Raw genomic sequence first — 27,142 nt, forward strand, 5'->3', positions numbered from 1 at the left:
AAATGTTCCTTTTTTTTTTTTATTTCATGACTCTTGAGACATACAAATAGAGTCAAATTGGATTTTATCTGAAACCACAAGCTCAGAGGGATCAGCGTTGGGAATCTGTAGCCTTGTTTAAGTTCTCACTAACTTCCAAAAGAGAGAAACACATTTTGTACAACGATGGCAACTTTGGGATTCGGCACAATTTTGAAAGATGCCTCAGTTTGTAAATATTTGAAAAAACCTTGGGTTGATGTCAAGGCAAGCATTTTTGAATCATTCTTTTAAGTAAAAGTGACTTCAAAAAGGATGCTGAAGTCGGCATCTTGGGAGCCCTTTTTAGGGTTTTCATCTACTCTCCCTTCCCTGACCTACAGTTGCCAACATCTATTTTTAACAGGAGATAGAGAGAGAGAGAGAGTGTAATTGACACCCTGTAGTTACAGTACTGCTGCTGAAGTCATTAACTAATCAATACTGTGTCAAACCAGGCCCTGCAGATGTAGAGCAAGAACAGGAAAAGTCAGGGGACAAATATAAAAGAGAAAATACATTTCATGGATAAATGAATCTTATAAATAAAACTAATCAAATAAATGAAACGATGCATAAATGGGATATTTAATGTGTAAAATGTATTTAATAAATTATTTAAATAAAATAAAATAAAAACAACTCATGGATGTAAAATAAAATAAGTAAAAATACAAAAATAAAATAAAAACATCACATGGACTAACTAGCTTTTTTTCTTTTAAAAAAAATAATAAATATTCATCAACACACAGCAAGGACATATAGTATTAGAAAACATAAATTGTTTTATTGAGCATTTGATGTCAAAACAGAGGACAGCTGATATGTAATCAAATCAAAGAAAACGAAAACAAAAGATTATGAGAAAAAAGAAAAGAAAACCATTTTTTTTTTTGTCTTTTGAGAATTTTTTGGGGGTTTGCAATATATTACCTTCGCATCTTTGGTGCAGATTGAAAAAACAAACAAACAAACAATCAACTGCAGCAAGAAAAAAAAATACAATATTTACAAAGCATGTACTAAATCCTTAACTAAAATTGTGTAATTTGTGCTTCGATTCAAACAGCTCAATAAAGTGCATCAGCTCTCAGTAGTTTGAGCGAATTAAGCATTTGACTGCATAGATATCCACGATCATCTTAACATTACCATCTAATGCAGCACTCAATGCATGTCGTTTACCATGTTACAGCAAGCTGTTGGATATTACTGTAATGAAGGCAAACGATGCCATTATGCCAGGAGAAGTAAATGATACATAAACAGGAAAATAAAACACTGAGGAAAAGCCCCATTTTGGCAACTTTGAAAGGAATGCTCTATTGCCTCCTGGATAATAAATCTATTAAAATTTCAAAGTGTGGCATTAAGAAATCAAAAAAGAAAAAAAAATTATTAAACTGAAATAATACAGTTTCGGGATCGTCAACACTCTGTTAAAATCACATCTTCAAAAAGAAAAGAGGGAAAACGCCAAAAACGTTCATTCTTAAAAGCGTCCCAGCCCTATGCGTAGGTTAATATTCAGTGCTGCTCAAGAAGAGAAAACCCCTGATCCAAAGAGAAGCCAAAGTAACACAGTCAAATCTTTGTAGTACTGTAAGTACCTGCAGTCCTCCGATCAAAATATACACAAACATTTAAGACATTATAATTTAAACATCAAAAGCCTTGAAATTATTTCACTCCTATTTTATTTCCCACAAACGGTCAAAACGACCGTGGTGAAAAGCAATAAATAACTTTAGTTTGACCCACTGAAGCAGGAGTTTCTGCTGATGGCACAGAGGAGTGTTTCGAGTAAAAGGCACATTATGGCTACAGTTTCATTCGAGTTCATCCAGCAGAGCCGTTATTCTTCATCATTGATCATACTCGCACTGTCTGTGTCATCAAAGTTGCGCTGGTAACGTACAGACGAATGGAAGCGATGCTTGTTTTTCTTGTACAAGATGAAGGAGACCATCACGATGATGCAGATCAAGATAATGATGAAGAAGGCCAAAGCCACGGGGCTGCCTAGATCTGCACATGCAATACGCAACATATTATACCATAATGTTACATTTGCAAAATCATAGATCTGTTTGCTCATTTCCAAGAATGTATATTAATAATAAAATATCACATATATAAAAATCTAAAATATGATATATTGTAATATGCATGATATTTGATATAAATATAAAAATAGAAGTATTATATATACAGTGCTTAACACATTCATTAGACCACCTGTCATAATAAAGAGAAAACAAATATTTTAGAAATCGGTCAAAAACTTGTTTAAAACTAAAATGTTATTGTCTATTGTTATTGATTATGCAACTAACAAACAGAAACAAATAAACAGTGTTTATTCACACGTAATAATATTTAGTATGGCCTTGATAACCGCTTGTTTCCTTGCTGGCTTTGTTTTATGTGTACTTTTCCACAGTCTATCGTTATTGACTGTAATTGGGAATCTGAATAAAAAAATAATAAATAAACAAAATACTATTTTCTGCCTTTCTTGAAAAGCAATACATTTGAAAATTCATTAATAACAACAATAATTATATTTTAGCATTAGAAACACTACTGTGACTAAAGTGCTCACACATACTGGTGGATCAGCTATTACAGAAACATAAAAAAATTACTTTGGTTATCACCAATATTGTTAGTTTAGGGCAGCTGTGGCACATTGTGTGGTGGTGGTTTAATAATAAGGTTTGAATACAGAAAATTCTATAACTTTTTATAAACATATTTCAATATTTACAAAATAATTTGATAATAAAATGATATATATAATATCCATTATATATTTTGTGCATTAGAAAAATTCTGTAACTTTTCATTTAATTGCAAAACGTATTTACTAAATTAAAATATAATTACTTTAATAACTGTTTATTATTATATTTTATACTTTATTTTTTTGCATACTATTGTGTGTTTATATACATACACATATATACATATTTATATATTACTTGGTAACACTTTACTTTACAGCATTTATAAATCTTAATTAATGTTAATTTCAACATTTAGTAATGCATTAATAAAATAAAAAATTGTGCTTGTTAACATTATTTGATGCTCTGTGAATTAACATGAGCTAACAATGAACGAGTGTGTTTTCATTAGCTAACATTAACAAAGATTAAGAAATACTGTATTTGTTCAGTTTTTGTTCATGTTAGCTAATACATTAACTATCATTAATGGAACCTTGTTGTAAAGTGTTACCTATTACTGAAATCTTGTATTTATTTCACATTATTATCAATTAACGTTTTCAAGGTAAGGAATGCTGGGGACTCACTGGCAGGTGCTTTGCAGACGATTCGGCTGCGACTATTCGAGCAGCTTGTGTAAGTCCAGGTGCCGGTGCTGGACACCATGACAGCGCAGACCTGCGACATGTCCTCAGATCGCCTTGATTTCGCATCCCAGCTTGAGAAGTCCAGTTTGCTGCCGTCATTCCAACCTGTGGGCTTACCTTGTGCAGAGATTTACAGAACTGAAATAAGTCTCCTGTCATTTGTAAACATTTGCATTTTTACTCTGTGTAATTTAAAGATCCGTGCTGCCATACATCACACAACTCTTCAACTTCAACTTAAAAGAGGAAATAGTGTGATCGAAGGCAGATCGAATCATTATTCCACCTTTGCCGTTAACGTCGAGCGCCAGCCACACTCGGCTTGTGATGGAAGGGTTCTTGTTCACGTAGTCAGAGACAAAATCATTCTCCTCTTTACTCTTGATGGTTAACAGCTTGGAGGATGGATCTGCCAGTAACACGGGAGAAATACAAGATGTTGTTAAACACTTTCAGGTTGTTTTGGGATGGTTTACACAGTTTGGGTTTGGAGTCGAGAAACTGGTCCAAGAACAGTTTAGAAATGAAATACAGTAACTATGTAAAATGCCACTAAAATTGCATCACTCACCATCTGATGCTTATTGCCCAAAAATGACAATGTTTTGTGCTAGTATTCTATTATCATGGTAACGTGAATTTCAAATATGCCCCTAAGTGACATGTAAAGCAAAACAATTTGTGGTTGGCTGCACGTGTATTATTTCTTCCTATCTAACCTCTAAATTGGATGCGATCCAAGGTGGAACTTGCAAGACAGCACTACAGGCCATGTACACTCACCCAGATTCTGACACATGTTCTTGCCGTTCTCCATGTTAATGACAGAGTAGTTGTACATGCTGAAAGCATAACAGTGATCTTTAAACAGGACCCACGAAAAGTGATCATCATTCTTGGGACAACTGCTGCTGGACCGAGAAGAGAGATGTGCACTAGTTTCTGGAAAAAATAAAATACAATTGAAGAGAACCAGTTTGGGTCTGGTCTTTTCAGAACAGCTGTTGTGTTGCTTCATTGCGAGCTGGTCTTACTCTCATTGATGTGGTTGTAACAGATGGCCCCTTCTAGAGCTGCGTGACAGCTGATGGCTGTCCAGGTGCCTTTGGAGTCCACAAACACACACTTCTCCTCGGTATCATGGCCGTCATTGACAAATCCATCTGGTGTGAATTTTACCGCACTCCCATCTGACCACTCAAATGGCCATCCGCTTACCTAGAGAAACATCCGACACATTAAATAACAATGCAACAGTTTGAGCTTACTGCTTTTCATTTCTGTTCATTATTACTATCATCACACAAAATTGTGTACATCTTGTTTGGAGAGGCCGATCCACAGTGAAAAGCCGTCTCTTTTGGCGATCAGTGCCATGTTGTCGTTAGTGGTTTTGTCAGGAATGCTGGCGAGATTTCCTCCGTTGCTGCCACACTCTTGCAGAGCCTGATACCAGTCCATTCTCTTGGCCACCCGACGGTAACTTATGCCATCCGGAGTATCAACGTCAACCACACCCTTCATGAACTCCTCTTGGGGACCTGTAAAATATATTTTTGCAAGTTTTTAGTTTTTTTGCAGTTAAAGGGCACAGGGCATTTGTCTGGTTCGTCAGTTTTCATTCCAAATGCATTTTCCTGGGCCAGTACATATTAAAACAACTGTACATTTTAAATCTGTACATCAAAAGTTTAAGCATAAATAAAAATAGTTTAGAAGCACATACCCTCAAAGATACAAATATCTTGACAAATACATTTTATAATAAATAAACTATATACAATATTTGCCTTTTCATTAGTAGTTGCATTTTAATTCATTTCAGGTCATAAGAACAACATGCATAATAATGATAAAAAAGAAAATAAGTTATAGAATTAGATTACAGCTTACTAATGTAATGTTATTACTAATGTAATTACACACATTAATAACTAATGTAATTACAAACGTCTATCATGTCGTATCAATTACTCATTTTACAGTTTAAGGCTAAATAAAAACATTTTGGTAAAAAAAAAAAATTATATATATATATATATATATATATAAAAGCAAGCTGAAACTCTTGCACACCACAATACTCTGCTGTCTGAAGGATTTGAAATAACGTTGAATTGTTATCATTTCCCACTCTCCGAATAAGTTGAGGCCAACCACGAAGGGCTCTGTGATGTTTGGTCTTTGACCGTTTTTCCAGTTCGAGAACTGCACATTGGTGCCATCTAGCCACTTCAGCTGCTCATCTAAACCAAACACATCATACAGGGCAAAAATGAACCGCTGGTTGATACTGTCTTAATCTTTCCACATAAAGGCTGAAATACACAGCTTGATTTTTGCTCCAGTTTTCAGCCTTAAGAAGCTGACGCTGGTAATTGAAAGTCAGAGCCAATCTGCAGATTTCGGTGAGTTGGAGTTTACATATTTCACAGAAAATTGCATAGTGTATTAGAGTCAGATCATAAATGTTTTTTTTTCATATTTTACAAGTCATGTAGTGTATTAGCTTGAACTTGGAAACATCCAAATTAATTGTCATTTGGTATTAAAATTGTTGATGTTTGGTCTGATAATTGGCATTTTAAAGGGAACATATGATGCTTTTTTAAAGATCATTATTTGGTGTAACAGAATATGTTGAAATGATTTAATGTTCAAAAAACAAATTTTTCAAATATTGTACATTATTGTACTTAGGTCCTCTATGCCCCCCTCTCTCAAACAATTAGTTTTCTAAAAAAGTCCCTCCTTCTGACAAGCACAGTCTGCTCTGATTGGCCATCTGAGCCAGTGCATTGTGATTGGCCGAATACCGCAAGCACTCGTCGGAAATGTAACGCCCCTTTCCATAATTGCGAGCTTCATCTTTCAAAATAAATGTAAAGACAGTTAATACTGTCCTTAGTTTTACCATCAGTTCAAGTCTGAAAAGCCCCCTTCACAATGCACTTTGGTCTCGGAAAATTGCCTGAACATTGCCAGATCGCCTTCCGTGTGAACACAAACACGCCCCGGGATTGATTCTGGGATTGATCCCGGGTTGGGGACCTAGTAACATTGCCGGGTTCAGTCCCGGAACGAGCTCTGTGTGAACAAATGCCTGAACAGAAAGTGTGTGTCGAAATGATGGCGCACGTTATCATGCGACTCTTTTACCAGGTGTTTTGAAGGCAGATCTGTCACAGTGTCTGGGTTGTGTTCCCTGGGTTTCCACTAGGTGTCCTCAGTTCCCACAGTGTTTATCATTTATCACTTCCTGTCTCCTTATTTGGTCACCTTCCTCCTTGTTTAGTTAATTGATTGTTCCCCACCTGTCTCCTGTTTCCCCATCATCCTTTTGTGTATTTATACCTGGTCTGTCTGAGTCTTAGTCACGGAGTCCTTGTTTAATGTTGAATATTAATTCATGTCCGTCAGTTCTTGCCCTTGCCTTGTCTTCGTTTGGTTTATGTTTGGATGGATGTTTTTGGTTACGACTCATGCCTGGACTGTGTATTCTCTTCGGATTACCCCTTATTAAAGACGTACTCGCAATTGGTTCTCTCTCCTGTGTTTTCCGTAACACCGATCGTGACAGAAGGACTCCGTCTCAGTAAGAACCAGCGGTATGTCTGCCTATGTCTCATCCCCAGCCATAGAGCGGGAGAGAGACGGTTTTGAGGGAACTCGCCTGGTGGTTTTCCGGGGGACCAGGGGAGGTCGCCGAGGAGGGAGTGGTCGAGAGGAGACCCAGCATCACTCTCAACCATGGCCTCCCTTCGACCCGGGTCTCGTGTGGGATGGATCAGAGCCACCGTCTCACCATGGCGGACGGAGAGGGGAGAGGAAGCGCACGTCCGCCACGGTGGCACCACTGCCCATGATTGCCACGAGTCCAGCGCCACGGTGCAAGATGGCCGCCAGCTCAGCGCCAACGCCCAAGAAGGCCGCTGACTCATTCTTGGATTATTTCGCTACGCTGTCCAAGATTCTAGAGATTCCCAAGACGGTCAACGTCAGGGCTGCTGAGCCAGCGCCTCAGCACAAGATGGCCGCCAGCCCAGCGCCACAGCACAAGATGGCCGCCAGCCCAGCGCCACAGCACAAGATGGCCGCCAGCCCAGCGCCACAGCACAAGATGGCCGCCAGCCCAGCGCCACAGCACAAGATGGCCGCCAGCCCAGCGCCACAGTACAAGATGGCCGCCAGCTTGGAGCCACAGCACAACATGGCCGACTCAACGCCTGAGTCTCCAGACAAGGTGTCACCGACTCACCATGGGGGGCTTCCGCTCTGACCACACGGACATGGTGGTCTTCTGCTCCGCCCTGGGGGGCTTCATGTTGTTTTTTTTTTTTCCTTTTGTTTTTGTGTTAATGTCGGTCCCTGTTCCTTTCTGTTAGTCTGGCCCTCCGTCCCTCCCCCTGAGCCTCCACCTGTCCGCCTCCCTCCTGGTCTCTGTTTTGTGTCTGTCTTGGAGCGTCTGGGAGCCGCTCCTTAGTAAGGGGGTACTGTCACAGTGTCTGGGTTGTGTTCCCTGGGTTTCCACTAGGTGTCCTCAGTTCCCACAGTGTTTATCATTTATCACTTCCTGTCTCCTTATTTGGTCACCTTCCTCCTTGTTTAGTTAATTGATTGTTCCCCACCTGTCTCCTGTTTCCCCATCATCCTTTTGTGTATTTATACCTGGTCTGTCTGAGTCTTAGTCACGGAGTCCTTGTTTAATGTTAAATGTTAATTCATGTCCGTCAATGCCTTGCCTTGCCTTGCCTTGCCTTGTTTATGTTATGTTTGGATTTACCGGTTTTGACCCTGCCTGGACTGTGTATTCTCTTTGGATTTCCCTTTATTAAAGACGTACTCGCAATTGGTTCTCTCTCCTGTGTTTTCCATAACACCGAACGTGACAAGATCAACATTCGCAACGTAAAAATTAGCAAACTGTAAACTGTTTTCGACTTGTACAGTACACGTCGGATCCCAATGTCACGTGTCATTATGGGACCTTTACGGGTTGTGTGTGAAGACACAATCACATATTCCGGGTAATCACTGGCAGTGTGAAAGCGGCAAAATCTAGCAACCCGGGAACAATTGCCGGGACACCTTGTCCGTGTATTTTTCAGAATCGCAGCGTGGGTAGAGAGTGATGTGACAGACAGTGATGAAGCTCGTATGTGTTTGCAGTACACAAGCCTCGGACGGTTAAGACCGCTGACTACACTGTGTGACCGTCTCTCTCTCACTCACACACACACACAAAACTCATATGAACAGTCAATAGCAAATGCTTAAACTAATAACGCAACATACTTCCAGTAGCTGATTCAGAAGTGCCAGATTGTCGTAGCAAGGTCAGAATGACCTCCTCCCCTAGGTTTATGAAACGGTCGTCCATAAAATGTGTTGCTGTTCTGTTGTAAGTAATCTTAAAGATTCCTAAATGTATCTACTTTCGGAAGGCCAAATAAAGTGTTTCTGCTTTTGTCTAAATACACACAGCATCTCTCTGACATGACTGCTTCAACACTAACTGTGGTTACTGAAACCACGCCTTCTTTCTTTGTGCGAACATTTGGCCGGCATTATGCAAATATTCCCACACAGTGACGTAGACATGGGGGCTGTTTGAATGAGATGTTTTAGGGGGCGTGGCAGAGTCTTAACTTTGATAAAGAGTATCTCTTTGGATTTGAGACTTTAGTCTTTGCAAGTTTACAGGTCTTCTTCATGCACCAAGAGCTTGTAACACTCCAAAGAGAAAGGAAAAACAGAAATCGCATCATATGACCCCTTTAAGACTACAAAACTCACAAGAGTGCACTTTGGGAAGTGATCATCTTACCTGTCTTGCTTTTGTTCATTCCCAGCCACACAAACGTCACCAAGTTTTTGAATGGCTGCAACTGCTGTCTGATGAAATCATTCTCTTCCTCATCACGGATAGTCAGGATTTCTCCAGACCCAGCTAAAACACACAGATAAGATTACCTTAAATGGCCATGTGCAGCTAAATCCAGTTTTCACCTTTTAATGCTTAATCTTGTTCTGTCTTAGAAGTCGTTAAACATAGGCTTTTATACAACATCTTCGACCATAGAATTGAAACATTGAAAACAGAGCAGAAAAAGTATCATGGCTGTCCAGTATTTTAAAGGTCCCAGATACGATCCATCCATACCAAGAGTCTTGCAGTTCGGCTGTTCATTGATTTTGTCGTTGCCCCACCTGGAGGCCCCCAGCAGTAACGTGTAGCAGTTGTCCTTAAAGAGGATCCAGTTCTGTCCATTGCTTTTGTGATGACATTTGACCGAATCTCCTTCTGGTGTGATGGTCTTATCTATTATATGTGTATAAAAAAAAATGCATTTTTAAGCAAAACATATGAAAGTATATACTGAAAAGCACAGGTAGCGGTTAGCATCTATGAACTGAATCCTCACAGTGTGGGGTGTGGCAGATCGCTCCGGAAAGCTCTTCAGTAAACACAGTTGCCTTCCAGAAACCGTCAGTGTCCAGATACACACAGGACCCTTTGGTGGGTTCAGAGGTCCAGCGGCTGAACTTAGCGTGGCTGTGGTCTGTCCAGTAGAAGTGCTCCCCTTCCTTGATTACAATAACAATAATAATAATTATCATCAGGAATGGTAATGACATTGAACTGTTTTAGTAAGTAATACACTAACATTTGTAAGTTTATATAACTTTCTATTCATCAAATAATTCTGAAAAATTACATTTACTATTATTTTTTTAATTATTATTTTTTTGTACAGTATATTAAAATAGAAAAGTTATTTTAGACTGTAATAATATTTCAGAATATTCCTGATTTTATTATTTAATTGATCAAATTAAAGCAGTCTTACCAGAAATGTAAAACTTTTGAATAGTAGTATAAGTGTAACATTCTATGTCCTTATTATTATTACTCATTTTTTACTAATCCATTTTCCTTTTGCAGTTCACTTAAACACATGATATTTGTCTGGCTTGCTTGCCAAACACTGTTTTTCTTTCGCTACAGTATTTTCCTTGGAAAGTACATATTTAAGGGCTGGTTGTTTCTTAAAAGAGCTGTACATTTTAAATGTAGACAGGAGTAATGGTTGCTGAAAATTCAGCTTTGATATCACATGAATAAATTAAATTTTATAATATATTCAGACCGAAAACAATGATTTTCAATTGTAATAATATTTGACTCTATTACGGCTTCAAATACTGTAAATGCGGCCTTGGTAAGCATAAGAGACTTCTTTTAAAAACCTTAAAAAATGTTACAGACCCCCAACTTTTAAACGGAAGTGTATGTAAGTGATTAGAAAGTATGCAGCATGTGATCTTCACTCACGTCTTCACTGAAGAGTCCAATCCAAAGGGGTTGTTGTCTTCGAGAAACTTCAACTGTGAGCAATGCTTGCACATATGCATCAGGTATGCTGACTAAGCTCATACTGTAGTTCTGGCATAACCAATGAGCCTCTGCCCATGTTAAATTGTCTTGCTGTATCACCTTAAATGTATGATTATTAGCCGTGAAATTATCCTTATGATCAGGTACCTCTGGTTTATCTGGGGAATATGTCAGATGTGTGTTAATCCAAAGAACAATACTACATATAACATACAGATGATTGAGATGATCGCTGGCGGCTCGAACCTGCATAATGCTGGCAGATGCTGAGATTCTGACGGTCGGAGCAAGAGCTGTAGTCCCAGGTGCCAATCATGTCAGAATGAGCATTATTATACATGTAGGCACAGAGCTCCATCACTTCCTGTTCAAACGACTGCAATGCAAAAATAGAAACCCTCAGATTAAGTGTATTATGATTACTCTATGGCCATTGAACTCAAGTTATGCCGCATGGGAGATGATAATGCTATATATTTTTTAAAAATGTAACTTATTACTCTAATGCAAATCATGTATACTTATCGAATAAGAGTAATAATTCCTAAGGGCTGAATAATTGCAGAGTTCTCATTTTTGGGCAAACTAGTGTGTTTTTGTGTTGCTGTTTCTAAGTTATTGTAAACATGTGAGGAACACAATGCCACAAATGCTGCTGAAAATAACCCAGATTCTGATTTACAGTGCACTGGACCAGATCTCTAGATCGTTGTGGTCATTTATAGTACTTTCTAGACTTTTAAAGCAGCTGGACACTTGCATTGATGAATATGTGTCGTGTCTGGCCTTGCAGGAGAGGATTGAAGTTCAGATATTCAAGTGGCATGTTGTCCACCCACTCCATGCCATGAGAATACATCTTGAGGCCAATCCAGACTTTCTGAGGCTGTCCGGGTAACCCCGGTAAAAGTGTAGTGATGAAATCTAAATGGAGGAACAATGCACAGGACAGAGAAATAAGAGAAAAGGAGATTCAATAAGAGTACTAAAAGCATGAATAAATATGTTTTACATTAAAATGTGTTCTCGGTGGATTTTAATAGATTATTAATCAAACACACCCTGTTCAACTTGGTCAGATATAGTGAGCATCGTTCCTTTCAGTGTCGCGCAAAGCTCACTGGCTTTTTTAAAGCTTAAGAAAGGTGTTTCATATAAAACCTTGTAGCACTACAAGACAAATAAACAATGATGTCATTAACAAAAAACACGTGTTCAAAGTTCAAGGGCTGTGACTAGCTGTGTGTGCATGACAGACCTTGTCTCTGAACTGATGTGAATTTTCCCCACACTTGGTGCCGGGTGGGTGCGGTTTTGGGGTTCCTTTCTCCGCAGAAGTGATGTTCAGGGTCTCGCACACAAACGGCTGTCTTTCATTACAGTTGTTGTTGAAATCTACATAGAAGAAAAGATTCAAGAGGATCATCCGATTAGCTTCATCAATCATAGTTGTTGCGGTCAATTCAGAGGGCCCTTTTTCCAACAAGTTATTTCTTTTTTTTTCAAATACATGTCTTTGCTATCCCCTATTATAAATGCTTTAAAAATGCTATATTCTTGTTTCTTGTACAAAACAGATCTTATAACTTAAAAAGATAAATACATGAATAAAATTTGTATTAAAAGTGATGTGCAAATTTGAAAAATGTTTAAAGCAGCAAACACCAATTCTGATATTACAGTAGAAATTAGTGTAAATGGCACGAACTACAAAAATCTTATAAGCATCATGCCCTTGCAAATGGAAGAAAATTGTTCGTTTTTCTGAGGCAACATCATAAACTCTCTAAAAGTCTCTTAGAAATTATACTGACACTTTGCTCAGCTAGTGAATTTTTTTTTTTTTATTTAATGTTTGCACTCTGTTCCTGAGGTGATTCATGGGTCTTTCACATTCACAATGAAAACATTCACAGGAATTTCTATTGTGCTACAACTAAGAAAGCCATCCGAATGAGTCATGAAACATCTTCAAGCTAAAGACATGACAAGCTGCTCCGAAACAAACTCTGTCAGAGTTACTGTAGGAATCACAATGAGACTCTCTTACCGGGTTCAAACCAGAAAGGAGTGATAGAGGGGCACCTGCCCAGAAATGCTGAATAATAGGGATGCATGGAGCGGAGCCTGCAAACACACACGCACACACACACACACACACACACACACACACACTAATAAATGATAAACAAAAGAGACGTTTGTGTCATTAATATTGCTTCTTGATGAGGTTTGGATGAGGTATGAAAAAGCAGAACTAACCTAAAGTGAAAACGAGGATCAGGGTGACGTATGTCTGCCCACCACTTTACAATCTGTTGTTGCGAATGCTACGGATCATTAAAAATAGGTTAATTACTGGATGATTTGAGACTCATATTAATATCATCCATTACCCAGCAGATCTCCACTTCATTTTGAATCAAACAATGTCCATTTATGTGCATGGGTGTTGTTTCATATAATACTGCCAGCAGAACATTTAAAAAAAGAAACAAGTAATTGGTTTAAAAATTGTAGGGAAAAAAAGAAGAAGCAATTTTCAATTTGGCAATAATAATAATAATGCATCCACAGACTTCCATGTGCATCAGATAAAACGGCATGCTCAGTTTCAGCTTTGTATTTATGATTAACAAATCATTATTATATTATTGCAATGCTATTTATTTTAATAAATAAAAGAGACAGTACATTTGCAGACAGCCTGGTTCATATACATCTGCTTTATCAGTACTCAGTTAATTAAGGATAGGTTTTATCATTCAAAAACTGAATACATATTTACTACAGTTCAAAAAAGGGGGTTGAGGTCAGTAAGGTTTTTAAAAGTAAAATCTAACACTTTATTCAGCAAGGATTCTTTAAATTGATAAACAGTGCCAGTCATTCTGTTCTTTCCATTTTTTTTTACATCAACTTGAATCAATATGCACAGATGTCAAATTTTCTCTATACTGTAATCATTATGATCACACTTGTAATAATAGCTTTAATGAGCTTCTGCCTGAAATGAATTCATATTGGCTACCTGTATGATTCTATTACCTTGAAATGAACATTACTTGGACACATTCACTTCTGACAACAGATCAATGTAATATAGACACATGCATTTCCTGTAAAGCTGCTTTGAAACAATGTGCATTGTGAAAAGTATGGAATTACATTTGGTTCAATAATAATGAATGAAACTTTATAAAACTGAATGTAACTTTTTCTGAAACTATTAAAAACATGCCATTACAAAAGAAGAAAAACACAATGAAAATGAAAAAAATGAACTCAGGTGCACAAATTTAACAGGCTCACAGCGAAATCTGTGGCAATGAATTCAGAATCCACGATTAGCAAAAACGAATCCTTGAAAAACATTAACAAAGAATGAAGCATATTTGAAGAGCCTGTTAAATTTGTGCGACTGAGTTCATTTTATTTCATTTTCATTGTGTTTTTCTTCTTTTGTAATGGCATAGTTTTGATACTTTCTGAAAAAGTTACGTTCAGTTTTATAAAGTTTCGTTCATAATTATTCAACCAAATGTAATTCCATAGAAAAGCGCTAAACAAATAAATTTGAAGTGAATTGAAATAATTTAAAAAGTTGAGCGAATTACTTTTAATTATATTCAAATTAAATTTTAATTAGCAATGATCGATTCAAAGGAAATTCTTAATATTTTTTTAGGGTAGCATTCTGCACCGTCTATGCATGAATAAATCAGCTTTTTATGATTTACTTATGTTTTATTCATTTACTAAGCTACAGACATCACCAGCATTCTGTTTTGACCTTCAGTGGAGGTGCAGACTTTCATTTAAAGAATCTGACCTCCCCAAACATCTGCCCCTCAAGAACATCTAGTACCTTAAGCAGTTCTTTCTGTAGGCTTTGTGTGGCACCAGGGGTGTTGGGTGAGGCGAGTTTGCTGCTGTTGCTGCTGCAGTACAAGCCAGCCTCCTCAAAGGACAACATTGGCTCTGTCACAAACCAGAACTCCTGGCCATCTATAAACACTGATGTGCTATGGTGCCCATCTGTTAGCAGTGAAACACAAAACACGTCACTGATTTCAACACAAGTATTCCATACTGTATTTGGACACTTAGAAAATAAGAAATATTTAGAAATATTAGAAATAAATGCTCTACCTGGGTTGTACCACTCTGGTGTTTTTGGTGTGTGACCTAGAGAAATATACAAAGACCATGAAATCAGCATATTAGCATGTTAGCTGGGCTCATATGGCTCCAAACCTGCATTCTGTTATTTTTCCATGGTACATAAAAGGTGAAATTCTTAACATACTGTACTTATCACTCTTTTGCAGTGCATACAAATACAGTGAAGGGGAATAAACTCTTCAAATTCAACTTCCACTAATTTGTTGTTTGCCAAGTAAATATAGAATCTATATAAATAAGTATTAACAACTGTGAAAACCTTGCCAGGAAGTGGTTGTAAAAAAAGTGTTGGGTGTTGTTTACCTCGTGGTATCTGACACACCCATTCAAGTTTGGCATCGCAGTGAAAGGTGCTGGAATAAAAAGTCTCTGGAGGAGCTTTTTGAAACAGGAGGTGGAAAAACGGCTTTCTTTTCAAATTCTGATGAAACAACACACACACACACAAAAACACTGATATGTATATAATACTGTTTGATGACAATCTATCGATCTAATCTTTATTTCTCAGTATTAGGTTGTTTAAATGAAATTTATTCTTATTTGAGTGTTTTAAAGCAATGCTCAATGACAAATAAATAAAAATTCAGCTGTATAGCTGAAAGTGCATCATAAACACAGTTATTGTCTCTCAAAAGAAAGAGTCAACTCTGAATTGCTCAACTCTTTGTCTGTGTTCGGCTAACTCATATGCCATTATTGTTACCAAGCTGTGTGTCTGGTTCACTAACAACTTTTTCCCCACTGATTCATTATTTTGAGTGGAGAACTATTATTATTATTATAATAGGATGTATTATTGATAAGCTGTGTTTCAGTACTGGTGATAGGTGTTCATTTCCAGACATGCTTTGTATGCAGTAAACCAATCACAACAGACTTGGTCATCAGAACCAAGCAGATCAGAGTAGCTTCATGCACAGGAGGGGTTTGGAAAGATGAATCTTTAAACTGACCGCTTGAGAGTCGTTGAGAAATTTAAATACATATTATAAGAAAATGCAAGTGTTTTTTTGACCTTGCATGCATGTGAACCTGTTGTTGTGGACTCCCAAAACCTATTAAACCTATGAAGCTTTCAAATAGCATAATGGGGCACTTTAAATCATATAAATATTTAAATATCAAGCAGAAATATGTTCAGCTATCTAACAGTGAAGTGAGTAAAGTTTGTAACTTTTTTTTTTTTTGTACTAAACCAGTCCAGCCAAAATAGCATGTGTCATTTCATGTGATGTTTTTATTGAGATAATATTGCACAATAATGCAGATGTCATTCGAGTTCAGGTGTCATGTAATGCAACTGTAATGTTCTGGGGGTCATGTTGACTTCACCTTAAACGCAACGCAATCCCTGTCATAGGCATCATCTTCATTGAATTCATCAGGAAAGATCATCATGGAGACCTGTTACCAAGCAACAGAAACAAATGACGACAACTCCTACACATTTCACACATTAGCTTTACTCAATCAAGTAAGAGGAGCAAATGATGGCCCCGATCATAATGCAAATATGTGTTTATTTTGTTCAGAAAACCTCAGATGTCAGTGACTCACCGGGCGCCCGTCACTCCATTCCCAGTTGTTGTAGTTATTTGGATTTCGGCGATTAAGTCCCACCCAGAAAAAACGATCATCGCTGTAAAGGGAAACGAACAGCACAAATATCACTTAATGCATTTTACAGCACTTGGTTTTGTGTATATGATAATGATATGTACCTGATAAAGTCTCTCAGGATGGAATCTAACACTTGCATATCTCTAGCCTCAGTGAAGCTGGGCAAATGACCCCCTAGTGCCTGACAGAAACGCTCTGCCTCGTCCCATGAGCGCTTCCTAGTCAAACGCTCCCCGTGAAACACCTGCAGACACATTTAAACAGATGTCCATTAGATACAACTAGAAAGGTCTTCATTATCTAGACTCAACTTCTGTTTTAGACGAACACCACCTCAACACACCTTGTAACAGTATAGTAGGCCTTCCATCGAGACCCATCCGGGTGCACAGGAAGCATTGGGATTTGGCACAATTGGATCCGGGGTGGGTTGGATCATTGATTTAATAGGTTTCTTACAGATATTGCCAGCTTTGAACAGAGTGCAGTTCTTCACAACCCACTGGCCCAAAGGATTCCCAGTAGACATCACTACACAGCCCCCAGGGAACGCTGAAACACATATTCACATTCAAACTCAATGCAAAATCTTTTAAATGATGGGATTTAAAAAGTTAGGATACTGTTTTCCCTCCCAGTAATCAGTATTGGTTTTCCATTGAAAAATATACAGAATAATCCAGAAAAAAAAAACACTTTTAAGTCTGCAGTTGTCTAATTGAGAAATGTATTAGGATAGTGAACAGCCACAGTTGATCCCATGATGTGCTTTACCGGGTTCTAGCAATTTCCAGTTAGTATAGGTGACCGGGACTGATGTCCCATCCTGACCAATCCACAGGTACTCCCTGGAGCCTTTAGTGTCCTGTATCCCCGTCCAGAAGTACAACACCTCAGTACTGATAAGCTCTTTCAGAAGACTGTTAATGAAGGCCTGCTCAAATCTAGAGAGAGGATTACATATCTTCATGTTACTAGTCTAGATTAGTTCTATTAATGGCTCACTATTATTATCAATAAAACTTGAACAAAATCTTTTTTCTTTTTAAATCAAGATTTAGTGTACTTTTTTAAAAGTCAGTTACAAAAATGAATGGTGTAAACAGTTACCTGTTATTAATGCTGATGTGGCAGCTGTTTTTATATGACACCAGCTCTCTGTCCACTTTATAGCAAGCGCCGCCATGCCTCTTCCAGTTCTAGAGAGGAGAAAAGATAGATCTCTGCTTATCCCATGTGGAATCTAATTGGATGGTAATAACAACAATATGAAGCACAAACATGATCTAATGTACTTCCATGGAGCTCCAGTGAAATGTTCAGTGGTGTCAGTGATGGTCACTCACCCCCTCTGGAGGGCAGCCTTCCTCTGAGGCGCTCTCATTCACAGTCCCATTCTTCATACAGATGTAAGCCCTCAGCTTGTCACAGTCAGACACAGACCATGTATGATGCTGCAAACGTGCATAGAGAAATTAGAGCTGTGATAAAATTCAGAAGAGCACTCTTGTTGTGTTATTGCTCAATTAAAATCTGACATGATGTAAAACACACACACACACACACCTCTCCTGCATAGTACACGCAGTGGATGGTATTTGGTAGAAGAGGTGGAGGTTGAGCTCTGGCCCAGTATGTAAAAGACACTGGTACATTATCGGCCCAGTTATAAACTGAGGTGGTTCCATTGCCCGAAAGACCAATCCATACTTCTGCTTTCAGATCTGTCACATATAAAAAGACATATAAACATATAAACTCAGTACAAATGTATAACACATACACATACATACATAAAAATGTATAATATTATATACTGTATAATTAATATATACTATATATACAATGTATAATACATAAACCCCACTGACAGATATTTTTTTTTTGTTTTGAGCATTAATTTGTCAATAAATAACTTAATTTCTCAATATCTCAAAGTAAATCTATCTTGATTTAAGAACGTTTAGATTTTTGTATTGGAAAACAAAAATACTAAAAATACATGCAACATTTTAATGCCATATTTTATTCATTTAATACTGTCTGCTCTGATTTAAGACCTTTAAGGCCTTAAATTATAGAAAGCCAAATTAAGATTCAAATATAACCTTAGTGTATATATTATAGAGGAGCAATACAGCTATAATATTACAAATATTATTTTTTCTTATTTATTTATTTACATTTACTTATCTTGTTTATATATTTATTTTTTTATTTTTTTATTTGTATACTTATTTATTTACTTGTTTTCATTATTTTGTTTTCTTCTTTGCTTTGTCATGCTAACAACATAAAAAAACAACATAATTTAGAGATTAACATTAATCACGATCATTTTAATGGATGATCTAGTGGAATATTTTATGTGTTGTTTATATCTGTGTGCACTGTGTGTTTACCTGAGTGAAAATATGTGTGTAGCATTTCAACATCCTCTAAACTGTGGATGCTGGCAAGGTGAGAGTGAGCCATATTACATATATTCTGAGCTTCATGAAATGACAGTTTTGTCTCTGTTCCACTTTCGAGTTTATAACAAAATCCTTTCCACCCAATCCAACCATCTTCACACGCCGTGGGCTTATATACCTCCCTGACTGCTGAAAGGAGAGATAAAGAGATAAAGAGAGAGTGTGTTGTCAAAGTGAGGAAAAAGAAGGAAAATAAAACAAGTGGGCAGTATCTGACCTGGACTCTCACTGCCTTTGTCACTCTTCATGCAGATGAATGGAAGCCGATGTTCACACGTCTCTGCGCCGAAACGCAGCGGCTCCTTCAGAACCCCACAGTCCTCGTCCGACAAAAGGGATCTGATTGGCATGCCTAACAAACATGCCACATGACACAAAAATGTAACACTTTATGCAAACAGTTTCGGTAATAATTCTAATCAGACATTTTCACTCATACTTTTTCTGGAATCTGATCAAATTTATCGTTTGGCGGACATTTGCGTTACATTCAGGTTTTCAAAAGTATTTTTAGTTTAAAACCTTGATTTCATATCCAAAAACTTTTTTATTAAAATGTATTTCTTTATTTATTAGTTTAGGAGGGAGACTGTACAATAAATAAACGTGAATGCACTGGAATTAGCACATAATTGGGTATTAAAAGATTGATATTATGATTTCAGAAATGCATAAATGGCATCATAAATGCTTTTATTCCATTGTATTTTTATTCAAAATACAATAAAATGCTGTTCATTCATACAAAGACTTAAATGCACCACTTCTATGCATGTCCAAATTGAAATGCATTTTGATATATTCTGGGGGCCACAATAATCTCAGTGAAATGTACGTCATTCCTTGAGATCTAAAACAAATTTTAACCTCTCTGAGAACTGAAAGGACAATTTAGCAACTATTATTTTATTGTTGATCTCATATGAATTCGACAATGGGTTTATTTAAGTTTTAAAAAACAGTAAAGTGACAATTAACATGGTTGCTGTTCAGATAAAGTAACTACCGATGCCATTACAATCTAAAAAAAAAAGCTCAAGATTACGGTCTTGGATTAACTTCTCCAACATTGAATGCAAATCATTTGCATAAGCGTTTATTGACACAGTTCAATTCATTGACACCACACACAAACCGCCCACATCGACACAGCTAACTGTCAGTCAGAGACAAAGCTGCCATCACACACACAGATTCTGCCTGTTTCTACTGCATAAAGATGCCATTCATGTCATCAGTTTGTTATTCTAGCAAAACAACTAAGCTTGTACGCCCATTCACAAGCTGCCACATTAACAGCGACAGAAATGTTGTAGTCAGTGGCTGAACAGCAGAGAACATAAAAGATCTGAGGATAAGAGAACTGGTCTTCCCAGATTTGCTAAACCTAAATCACTGTCACGTTGTATAGGATGTAAAGTGAATATGTTTCAAAAGAAAAACATTTGATTGATTGTCAGGTCTCTTCCAGAACATTTGGTTGCGTAAATGACCGAATTTTCTCTTTGGGATGAACCATTGCTTTAAAACATAAACATACAAACAATAATCTACTATAAGATTCTTTATAATACACGGTCCGGTTGAAATCACCTGTTTCCCAAGGGGCGAAAGATAAAGCTGATCCATCTGACCACTGCCAGCCCTGCATCCAGTCCAGATGGTTCAAGCCGATCCACAGCTTACTTGGCAAGTCTTTCTTATTTCTAACTGCAGGGGAAGGAGATAAATAATGAATATTAAATGAAGGAAAAATAAAAACTTAAGGCTGGAATACACTACATGATTTTTGCCTCGATTTACAGTCTGGAGAACTCGACTGTAATTGCCAAAAGCTGCAGATTTGAGATTACAGGTTTTGTAGAAAATTACATTGTAGTGTCTGATTTTTTCGCCTCCGACTTTGATCCAGTCAGAAGATTTCAAAGATGTTTAATATTTTGAGCTGTTTTTAGAACACATGTTGTTTTCATTTGACTTGTGTCTCCTAGCAACAATTTTCTGTGTGAGTACACTCTGATCAGAAGAACTTTAAAATCTGCTAAAGTGTGATCCTCAGTAGTATACCATAGTATATTACTGTATGATGACCAGTTTTTCTTTTGTGCCGATTACAAAGTTGGCAAGTGTATGTTGCCCAGTTTCTTTAAAATCTGTTCAGATATTAAAAGTTGTGTTGTGAATGCCAGGCTTTAGCTGCGAAATCCATGTGAATTAAAGCCGAAATGTGTAATTCTGCAGCAAAAATAATGAGTGTTTTCAAACAGGTTTCTCTCACACTCCCACCAGCTGCCATTGGTCAGACAAACAGAGGCCCTGAACATATCCTATTGGTATTTCAAAAACATTTCAGCATCCATATTGATAATTATGAGATATTATAGATGGAGATGCATAGCTTGTTTTAAAAAAAAATATTCTCAATACAAATTCAAAACACAAATTATTATTAAAATCTATAAATATTATATTAAGCAGCATGACTGTTTTCAACACTGGTATTAATAAGTAATGTTTCCTGAGCACCAAATCAGTATATTAGAATGATTCCTGAAGGATCATGTGACACTGAAGACTAGAGCAATGGCAGTTTTACCATCACAGGAATAAGTTACACTTTAAATTATATTTTAAAAATTTGTTTCAATTTAAATATTTCACTATTTTTACTGTATTTTTGATACATAAAAAAGCAGCCTTGCTGAGCATAAGAGATATCTTTAAAAAAAAAATCTAAGTGACCCTTTTGAGCAGAATATTTTAGCTGCAGATTAGGGGGTCAGCTATAGAGATGGATAAAAATCATAACAAAGTAGTGAAAATGAGAAATTATTCTTACAGAACTCAAGCTCTTGAGGGCTAGACAGGCTGAGCAAATCTCCTCCTTGACTCAGACAGGCATCCCGTGCCTCATGCCAGGTCACCACCGCCATGGAAAAGACCTGATAGCAGCGTCCTTTCACTGGGCTTTCATTCCATAAAGAAGAAGAACATCCCTCCACTAAATAAATGAAAACAGACAGGGGGTTAGTTACAATTCTTTAATTATACAGACCTCCATCTGTTTGTCTCCTGCCCCACTTCAGACATGCGATTCCTTTATTCTGTCTCTGAGCTTTAAATTGTTGCAATCTTTTCCATGTTTCTTCAGGAAGTATAAGAAGTCATATTAAAGGAATTTGCAACAAACAAAGTTGTGCAATAACCAGGGGTAACAGTTAAAATGGCTTTGCAAGAACAGAATAGTACAAAAAGGGCATCTTAAACCAACATAGTTACTGTAAAAGCCTAGAAGGTTAAGCAGGTCAGGCTGGTTTGTTTGTAGGGAAATATTTGACTAAAACGTGCTCCGCAGATGTGACACAGACAATATCTGTGACACGCTCACCACCAACATACATTTTTGTAATACCACGGAAATAGATTTTTACAATACCCCAACTCTTATTTCTTGAAAAATAAATGAAGTATTTTAGATTTATTTGAAGTAGTATTTTTTAATTGAAAGTTACTGAATTTCTTTCTTTCTTAATAAAAAGACACTGTGGATAAATTAATAAATACATTTGTTTTCTGCATACATTGGCTTTAATTAGGAAATTAACATTGTTACTGTAGTTACTATTGGATAAAACGGCATCCAAAAGTTTAATTTTGTATATAAGTCACATGTACTTTCCAGCTGCTCTCTGGAAAAACCCCAGTAGCTGCAGAGGGATGTGAACCTTACCATACTTCAGACAATTCCCCCACTTGTTCTCTTGATCATAGTTTGCTGTGGTGGAGCACCAGTCCAGCGTCTTGTCTTCAGTGCCAGGCAGACAGTTGTGGTGCCAGGTCCCATTGTGGAAAAAGGGGAACTCACAGGGCACCCCATTGGAATTCCCCCCGCTTGTGTGCATCCCTGAGATAAACAGGAAGAGAATGTGGGTTTATGTAGCTAATCTGACAAAAAAAAAGAAATAAAAATATCTGACAAAATCTCCCGTCTGACACATCCTCAATGGAACAAATGAATCATAAATAAAATCAAATGTTCCTCACATGGGGCGAATTTAGTTCTAGAGTAAAGATAACCAGATCCGTAGCTAAGCTCATGCTCATGTATGTCTACTATGTGTGTGTGTGTGTGTAGTTCCTGTGGCTCAGTGGTAGAGCATTGCATTAGTAGTTCAAAAGGTTGTTGGTTTGATTCCCAGGGAACACATGTTAGGTAAAAAAAATTCATAGGAAGGCACAGTAAGTCGCTTTGGATAAAAGAGTCTGGGACACTATACTTGGCTACACATCACTTCATTTACACGTTAAAAGAAAGTGACTAAAGACAGAATGTTACAGAAAATTAAAACGGAATAAAAATTACTGTCAATTGTAAAAATATATCAAATTTGTAAGGTTTTTTTTCCAGTATTCAGCATTGGCGAGCAAAATGCTTTAAAAAAAAGTTATGAATGATAACTTCTGAGCTTTGGAATATTTAAGCTAAAAACGGGAACGTATTAAAAGGTCAAAACAAAAAGGCTGATCAGAAATGACAACCACATTCTGCAGCTGTGAGAATTTGGCCCATGTGACCAAAATAAATAAATAAATATTCCCAAACAATGTTTACAATGTTTACCACCTGAGAATGTGCAAATTCACAGATAAACTAATGTTTCTAAAGAAATGAAACTAAAGAAAGACAGAAAACAAGTCGTTTCCTGCCAGATATGAAGCAATCGTTCTTTTATTAACCATGAGCAGGTGGAGTTTCCCATAAACTCCATTTATGTATTTCTACAGTCACATGAAACAACAGCGGTTGTTTGAGCGAAACTCAAGGCTCCTCCTGCAGGGCAGATCAGCGGAAAGCGGAAGAACTGGGTGATCCGAACAACCACAGCAAATCAACCCCCCTGCATTTGGTGCAAGCCTATGCAACACAAACTAAACCACACGACAACGAACACAGAAATGTGTGAAAAATGCGCCTACTTCAAGTACCAGTGTAGTGACTTCATATTTTTGCAGAAATAATATATATATATTCTATTAAAAACATTCACTCCCAGAATTGTGTAGGGTCAGCCAATCAGATTAGAGCTCGCTAGGTCAAGAAAATACTTTTATGAGCAACAGGCGTAAACTTTTATCTAAAGAGACTTATTATGAGGACAATAACCCTAGAACAACCTTTCTCCAGTGAACCATGGTTAATGCATCACCTCTTCTGGTGTTTGACCCTATAACCATTCAGCCACCAGCCCAGAGTGCGATCCATTTGCCTACAGCGCCTCTAAACAATTAATGTACAAAAGTGACAGTGTCCTACTTCGATACGGCTGCTGACAGATGTTATCCGAGCTCCCTCCTCTTTTCCAAGTGTCCTGTCCGTCGATCTTGGCAGTGACAGAGTCATTAGTCCCGACGCTGAGTTTCATTTGGTATTCGGTGTAGATGATATCCTCGTGGCACTTCCAGTGCAGGAATGCAGCGGAGTCGCAGCTGAACATGGTCAACATTTTGGAGTGCACCTCAAGACCCAGACACGTGGACGACTGCATGTTAAACAGCCTGTGGGCTGAACCCCACTTCCACAAAACGGCTGGCACTGACGAACAGGCTCCCAACTTCAAGACTCCATCCTGGACCAGGAGGCACTTCCCATTGCTATTGTGCTGGATAGTAAACGTGCCATTTCCTGCATAAATATAAGACAGATTGTTATTTGATGCGGTTACATCCTGCATGAGATGGTTATCTGCGAGAAGATGAGAGTGGAGAGTAACCGACTCAAAATGTGCTAAACCAAAAATTGTTATAAGTTTAATTCAAAGTGCTTCTGATAACTGTTTTAACTAAATCAACAAAGATAATTTAGATCCAAATAACCTTAGATGCCCTTTTACCAAGACATTTCGGGGACCACATGAGGTATGCAAATTTTTAACCACACGCTTGCTTCAAAAAGATATATCAGCTTGTGTAGATGTGCAGAATGTCTCGAGCAATCTTTGTTTATACAGCAGTGTGTTTTTGTTGAAGCAGCAGCCTATGAGTGCATTTAAATCAACACTGGATTAATAACTGGTATTTCTCTCTTGCCAAAGTGAAGTTATTTTCCACAACGTCTGATACGGTGTCAAAGTTGTGTCATAATAGTGTCTTCTTTGCACTTTGTTGATTAGAGCAACAGGCAGAAAACAAAGGCTGGCCCTCACTGCAGCCCCAACAATACAAACACATCCACATTTCTCCGAAGTTTTGTGTTTGTTTGTTAATATGAAACATAGTAAACAAGTGTGTATTTAACCACACACTAATGATTTATGCACTCTCTCTCTATATATATACATGTGTGTGTGTGTGTATAAAATGTGGATTTACAAGACGGCTGGCTTACAATACAACATTTAACATTAATGAAATAATAATACAGTAAATATTGCAGATGCATATAATGCAGATAAGGATATGTTTTATCATTTGAATCCTAATTGTCAAAAATGGTGTAATGCATGGCCCATGTCTCTCTTTCACACACATCCACACACACACAGATCTGACTGAAATATGAGGAGGTGTTTGTTTAGCAGGAGGTGGATATGAGCCAGTGATCTACACCGAGGCAATGGAGCAGGTTATTATTTCAGTTCCGGGTTTTTTTTTTTTTTTTTAACTATGTCTATTGATTTCCAAACACTGGCCATGAGGAACAAGACATCATGTGAACCTGTCCAGACCATAGACTGTATAAAAACAGGTCCAGACCCACAAACTCACACTTGTAAACTGCTAAGGCTCCATGTTTGAGATGTATTAAATGTTTCACAGCAGCACGCAGACATTATATAACCCACGCAAACAACCTGCTTCCACTTACTAAAGATAATATCGCTTTCCCCATCAAACTGGCAGGACTTGAGTCATTTTAGTCTTTTAACGTTTTACATTTCTGAATGGTTCGATATTAACTCTATTAAAAGCAGTTAGTCTGACGTAACAGAGGTTATATATCAGTATACAGAACATAAAAGGGACATTCCAACGCTTAACGTGAAAAACGCTTAACGTGGTTTAACGTAGCCTACTAATACAGTGATATTAACAGACCAAACTCACTAAACATCATACTAATAAAGTATACTATCTAAAAAAAATCAGATGATCCCTGAATATGAATTCAACGCGTTTAATAACACGTTAAGCCTTTTCCTCCCATAAAACCCATCATAAGGCTTAATGTGTTATTGCATTCATATTCAGGGATCATCTGATTTTTTTAATAGATAGTATGCTTTATTAGTATAATGTTTAGAGTTTGGTTTGTTAATATTAGTACATGTTAAGCGCTTTATAACGGTTTTCTAATTGAAAAAGGCTTAACGTTATTAAACGTGTTCAGGTTCATATTCAGGGCTCATCTGATTTTTTGTAGATAACTTAGTACACTATGAATTTTAGTGAGTTTGGCACACTTACCGTTGTTTACAGCTGATACGCAACCTCCTAATCCGGACAGTAGGAATATTATGGTGTAAAACATCTGCTGTGTACTCCAATCCATGATCAGAGATGTAAACAACACCTCCTGACTGCAGTCATGTATCTTCAGACTAGGTTAAATCTGCTTGTACAGCCCGGGTTTGTACTCTCACGCTGTAAACGGCAGAAAATCCCCCTCGATTATGACGTTTTCCTCATCAGTGAAACCTTTCTGTTTCTGTTTAGTGCTGCATAGACGGGCTGTGGTTGGCCAGCTGTAAAGACGTCATAACGCAAAGCCACTGTTCTGACGGAACACCATACCTGTCTACATAGACATCATATGATGTCTATGCCTGTCTATGCACCATACCTATGCACCATATCCATCAGAATGGGCTACCTTCGGTTAATGCGCATGCGCAGCGGTGCAATTGGTGGAACTGCGCATGCGTTACATTTAAACATCATTTCAGCATACCTAAGATTACAAGCGGTAAACAGCATAGCCCTTTATAAACTGTATTTTTATTAAACCAGGGCCTATCAGAACAAGCATCAAGCATACCCCAGAACACCACGCACTAGAATGTA

The 27,142-nt window shown here is 37.5% G+C and overlaps 1 protein-coding gene across 1 annotated transcript; it reads right to left on the reverse strand.

The window, feature by feature from the left end:
• Positions 1-1,395: 1,395 nt before the first annotated feature.
• Positions 1,396-26,865, reverse strand: LOC132119379 (lymphocyte antigen 75-like). Its single transcript, XM_059529257.1, has 35 exons — positions 26,546-26,865; positions 24,396-24,764; positions 22,812-22,985; positions 21,921-22,082; positions 20,675-20,791; positions 19,299-19,433; positions 19,010-19,207; positions 18,174-18,331; positions 17,954-18,061; positions 17,718-17,806; positions 17,382-17,551; positions 16,951-17,159; positions 16,709-16,851; positions 16,545-16,626; positions 16,320-16,391; positions 15,288-15,405; positions 14,952-14,987; positions 14,668-14,837; positions 13,062-13,129; positions 12,850-12,926; positions 12,058-12,194; positions 11,861-11,969; positions 11,560-11,723; positions 11,046-11,175; positions 10,737-10,957; positions 9,826-9,988; positions 9,564-9,722; positions 9,228-9,350; positions 5,460-5,646; positions 4,718-4,943; positions 4,435-4,618; positions 4,184-4,342; positions 3,687-3,809; positions 3,341-3,517; positions 1,396-2,049 (listed from the first exon to the last, which is right to left on the reverse strand). Exons 1-35 carry the CDS (start codon positions 26,628-26,630, stop codon positions 1,877-1,879), a joined length of 5,175 nt encoding a protein of 1,724 aa, XP_059385240.1. The 5' UTR covers positions 26,631-26,865; the 3' UTR covers positions 1,396-1,876.
• Positions 26,866-27,142: the final 277 nt, after the last annotated feature.

The sequence above is a fragment of the Carassius carassius genome, chromosome 38, assembly GCF_963082965.1.
Source record: "Carassius carassius chromosome 38, fCarCar2.1, whole genome shotgun sequence".
Classification (NCBI taxonomy): Eukaryota; Metazoa; Chordata; class Actinopteri; order Cypriniformes; family Cyprinidae; genus Carassius; species Carassius carassius.